This window comes from Pongo pygmaeus, chromosome 1 (genome assembly GCF_028885625.2).
Source record: "Pongo pygmaeus isolate AG05252 chromosome 1, NHGRI_mPonPyg2-v2.0_pri, whole genome shotgun sequence".
Lineage (NCBI taxonomy): Eukaryota > Metazoa > Chordata > Mammalia > Primates > Hominidae > Pongo > Pongo pygmaeus.
In genome coordinates, this window is record NC_072373.2 from 112,421,840 (window position 1) to 112,427,381 (window position 5,542).

Here is a 5,542-nt window from a genome sequence, read left to right on the forward strand (position 1 = left end):
GAACTTCTGCTGTCCTGGTTTTACTCCTAAATTTGAGGCTAATCAAGGTGGTAGGTCTCCCAAACCCCTGACTGGTAAGTGATCTACCAGTTCGTCAAAATATCATAAAGAATATATACATATAATACAATTTATACATATAGTACATATGTACATTCATACATAGTCATAATTATCTATCAAGAATAGAAAGAGGTATCCCTTTACAAGGAGAAAGAGATATAATGGTTAAGTGTGACTATGTTTTTGAGAGAAGGCAGAAGATAAGAAATCTGAAGGACTGGTTATCAACAGAGAAATTAGGGGTCTATTTATTTATTTATTTATTTATTGAAACCAAATCTCTCGCTCTGTTGCCCAGGCTGGAGTGCAATGGCACTATCTCAGCTCACCGCAACCTCCACCTCCCAAGTTCAAGCAATTCTCATGCCTCAGCCTCTCGAGTAGCTGGGATTACAGTGATGTGCCACCACGCCCGGCTAATTTTATTTTATTTTATTTATTTATTTTATTTTATTTATTTATTTATTTATTTTGTAGCCCAGAGGTCCTTTATTTATTTATTTTTTTAACACCTATTATGCCATGAATTCATAGGGAATAGGTTCCAGCAGCTCAGGCTCCTTCCCATTGGTTCTCACAAAGTGTGCTGCTCTGGGTGGAGCAGGCTGGTGCTTTAGTTGAACCCAGGTGCCTTTCTCTTTGGCTTCTTTCTTTTTCTGATCATTTTCCTTCATGCATTTCAGGAAGCTATCTCGGCTCTTAGAGTGCTTGATGTGCTCAATACGCACATTAATTCTCTTGGCAAGAATCTTGCCCTTAACTTGTTTGTTTACAACAATGCCAACAGCATGCTGGGTAACATTGTAGACTCTTCCAGTTTTGCCATGGTAACACTTGTGGGGCATTCGTTTTTGAACAGTACCCATTCCCTTGATGTCTACAATATCACCTTTCTTATAGATTCGCATATATGTGGCCAAAGGAACAACTCCATGTTTTCTAAAAGGCCTAGACAACATATATCGGGTGCCTCTCCTCTTTCCCTTTGTGTTCGTCATTTTGGCGAATTACTGGAAGATGGCGGTTCCGGCCGAAAGGCTATTTATTTATTTTTTTAGACAGTTTCGCTCTTGTTGCTCAGGCTAGAGTGCAATGGCATGATCTCGGCTCACCGCAACCTCTGCCTCCTGGGTTCAAGCAATTCTCCTGCCTCAGCCTCCTGAGTAACTGCGATTACAGGCATGCACCACCACACCCAGCTAATTATGTATTTTTAGTAGAGACAGGGTTTCTCCATGTTGGTCAGGCTGGTCTCGAACTCCCGACCTCAGGTGATCCACCCACCTCAGCCTCCCAAAGTGCTGGGATTACAGGCGTGAGCCACCACACCCAGCCAGAAGTTAGGGATTTCATAGTTGGTAGGTATAGTGGACATTTGTTATTTGTCCTGCCCAGAATAATATCGAGCTGCTTAAAGCCTTACTAACGTGTGCTTCATGAACTCAGGGCATTATCTGTCTTGCTCATCACCCTGTATTCTTAACATTTAGCACAGTGCCTAGCACAATAGTAGCACTCAACAAATATTTATTGAATAAATGAATGAAATACTCCTACTGTCATGATTCAAATGGAAGATATCATCTTTTGGTAGACCGCCTGCACAGCCTTAATGATAATAATAATAAGTTTGTTGCATGCTTACTATGTGCTAGGCAAGATGCTAAATGATTCCAATTTGTCATCTCTTTTATTTCTTGCAACCATCTTACAAGATAGGAATGATTTATCCCTATTTTATAGATGAAGAAATCAAAGGCACAGAAGAGTTAAACAACTTGCACAAGGTATAGCTAGTAAGTGCAGGAGTTGGAACTTGAAATCACATCATCAGACCATAGAGCTTATGCTCTTAATCTTTCCATTAAATTGCCATAGTGATTGATCTAAGCATGACCTCCTAACCCTCCAAGCTGAACCAGTAATGAGAATAGCTAATGACTATTGATTACTTGCCTTGTGATGGGTACCGTATAAAATTGTTTACATATTTTATCTCATTTAATCGTGATATAAAACCTGTAAACCATTATTGTCCCCATTTTACAGATAAGGAAACTGAGGTAAAAGAGCTTAAGTAAATTGCTCAAGATCAATCAGCTAGTAGGCAGGGGAGCCAGTGTTTGAGCTCAAGCCGTTTGACTTCAGAACCCATACTGATACCCACCAGGCTATCTGCCTCTATTAAGACCTATTTCCCTTACCTCAGAAAGGTACACCTTGAAGAAGCAAGGCCAATCAGAGCCCTTCCCTGGAACCTTTGAACTAGAGACCATTGCTTTCTGGTAGGGAAGATGTGAAATTATGAGCCAAAGAGAGCCACCATCCCCATGAGGGGGCAGATCCCATCTGCGGTAGAAGAGTAAAGCTGACTGACAGAGAGAAATGCAAGAGGTGAAGGTGATAATCTTGATGGCTCTTTCACTCACCCTGCCCGGCCAGCTCTTCCTTTTGTTATGTGAGCCTTCCCATAAATTACTCCCCACCCTCGTTTTTATTCTGCCTAAACTAGTTCAAGCTGGGTTCTTGTCACTAGCAACCAGAATAGTCTCAGCTAACACAGAAGGCTGTGGTGTTCTCCCAAATGTGCTAACATTTATGAAAAAGCATCAAAGCCCTTTGGAGTTTAACACAAACTGTATTTCCTGACTTTCCATTTGATGCATGAATGAGGATGATGTCTTTTTATAAAAGTGCCTTCTGTGGGTTTATAAATGAATAATAAGTTGGATCTTGTTTTGTTAAAGGCTGCAGCATCTTGCGTACATCTTTCCAGTGAAGCGGATGGCCTGATATATACTCTTCTAAACTAAGTTTTTTTTTTTTTAGAGATGGAGTTTCACTGTTGTTGCCCAGGCTGGAGTGCAATGGCATGATCTCGGCTCACCGCAACCTCCACCTCCCGGGTTCTAGCTGTTCTCCTGCCTCAGCCTCACGAGTAGCTGGGATTACAGGCATGTGCCACCATGCCCAGCTACTTTTTGTATTTTTAGTAGAGACAGGGTTTCACCATGTTGGTCAGGCTGGTCTCGAACTCCTGACCTTAGATGATCTGCCCGCCTCGGCCTCCCAAAGTGCTGGGATTACAGGTGTGAGCCACCACACCTGGCTTAAACTAAGTTAAAAAAAAAAAAAAAAAAAAAACCTGCTTATCGAATATGTCAAAATGCATGCTTTTTGTGATGGACAGCTCCTCTCAGCCAAACAGTTGTGTATCCTGGATTCCCACCAATACATGGTAAAATTATATTTCTTCACTGGGTTTTGGGACTATACTTTATAGCTCTCTAAGTCTCAGTCATCTTATCTACAAAATGGAGGGATTGGTCTGCAAAGGACCTTTAGAGCCTTTAGGGTCCTTTTCCCAACTCTAAGCTTTGTGGTTTAAAAAAACTTGAGGCTGATATCAACTCAAGAGGTACTAATGGTCATTTGCTTTGCTGGACCTGCTGTTGGCTTAGGTGAGATGACACTTGCCATTTCAAAATATGATCTTTCATTTTTAAGTTCACCTTTTCAATGTCTAGTGTCACATTTCGCCCAGAATATTCTACAGAATGGAATGCTAATCCTTGGAATTCTCTCCAATCAAGGAGTCATCGATCAAAAATTATATATCATATCCCCCTGGGAGATTCACAATTCACATTATCAATTTAAAGGCCCTGAGCAATTTTTTAGTAAAGAAACCTGTGTAACTTATTTTACCCTAAGATTTTCCAAATACATTTAACCAGAGAACCCTTTCTACAAAAACACACATTGATATCACATGTTGAACTGCTGGCTCAACATCTTCCCTCTGGTTCTGTACAGTAGAACAGATGTTATGACTGCCTTAGTGTGAGCATATTTAATAGGTAATAATGTTATCTTTAATTACCCTATTTCTTGGGTGTAGCTTTTTGTGAATTGAAAAGCGATCACTAGGAGATCATTATTTGGTTCTATTACTAGGTAGCATCATATATTAATTCTTCCCCTGAGCTGTAAATGGCTATAAAGATTCCCTTCAATTGACCAGAAGAGGGAAGCAGAGGACCTGAGATGGCATCTGAAGTCCCAGTAAGTGACTTGGGAACAAAGGAACAAACGTAAGAAGATAAGGCAGCATCAGTTCAGGAGCTTGTCTTGGAAAGATCATCTCCCAAGCAGACTGATCCATTCACATTTCAACCACATCATCTTCAGAATGTGAAGGCCCATTATTGGAAGCCATCACCTCATACCATTATGCATTTCCTAGAGCTTCTATAGCAAACAGGTCTCCTTAAAGTCGGGGAGTACCAGGAGATCATCAGGATGGGGCTGATGGAGACATCAGAAAACAGTGAAGCAAGGCCAGTAGACCTGGAGATTGCAGCAACAGTTCCCAAGAGCTGGGGCTTCCTCACAGCTGTGTGTGTTTGCATCCTCTCGTCCCAAGAGCAGCCACTGCTCAGGTAGTCTCACAGCAGATTATTCACCTGCCAAACCATTAGCCAGGCATGATTTTAGAATGGCAGGCCCATTATCACCCATGTTATTTGAATTGGAAGACATGGTATTTGGGGTTGGGGGTAGTATTGGGCATGGGCTCAAGGTTCTGAACCCCCAAATCCTGCCTTGCCAGAGCTTTGCCCTTGTCCATGAGTGCCACAAGGGAGACATCATGCTCAGAGGACAGGGCCAGGCAAATGCATACATTTTATAAGAATGTTTTGGCTTCAAATACTACCCTAGGCCATTGTGAAGCTAGGGATAACCATTGAAAGATTCTTTTTGTCTAATCTAAAGGCAAAATTAATGCTAAAACTAGGCCCTGGGTAGGTGTCGTGGCTCATGGCTGTAATCTTAGTGTTTGGGGAGGCTAAGCGGGGAGGATCACTTGAGGCCAGGATTTCGAGACCAGCCTGGGAAACATAGCAAGACCCTTACAAAATAACAATAATAATAATAAAATGTCCAAGTGACCATCTTGGTACTTTCCCCCTAAGTTTATACCTCTTCCTCAGGCTTTGTTATTTTAACTTTCTGACAGCAAGAAAAGATGAATCCAAGGAAAATCATGCCAACAAAAGGAGAGAGAAATGAGCCTCTCTTTAAAATCTGGAGCACAGGTGGTATAAGCGTGCTTTTAGCACACCAGAGGCACAAAAGAGAAATTCCCAAGACATGAACACCCAAAAAAAGAATGTGGCCAATAAAATACCTTTGAACTTGACTCATCCTCATTACCCTTTTTATCACTCTCATCCTTGGTTGTATAGGTGGGAATTAATGGGGGAGAGTGGAGCGAGGTAAAGAGAATCGAGCAAAGACCGCAGAGGAGGCCATCCTCTCGCTTTGCCTTCCTTCTCCTCCCGCTTGCCTCCTCCTCTGCTCCTTTCTACCCTATGCCGACCTGTCAGAGCCCCTAAGCACAAACGTCAGAGTCACTGTGTTGAAATGTCAATATCCATGCTGTATTCTTTTGCATTTTGTTTTCCATCTCTTGGTG

At 41.8% G+C, this 5,542-nt stretch overlaps 1 protein-coding gene across 1 annotated transcript; it reads right to left on the minus strand.

Moving 5' to 3' along the window:
- Positions 1-561: 561 nt before the first annotated feature.
- LOC129007789 (large ribosomal subunit protein eL21-like) lies at positions 562-1,096 on the minus strand. Its single transcript, XM_054439063.2, has one exon. It carries the CDS (start codon positions 1,059-1,061, stop codon positions 579-581), a length of 483 nt encoding a protein of 160 aa, XP_054295038.1. The 5' UTR covers positions 1,062-1,096; the 3' UTR covers positions 562-578.
- Between the last annotated feature and the right edge of the window lie 4,446 nt (positions 1,097-5,542).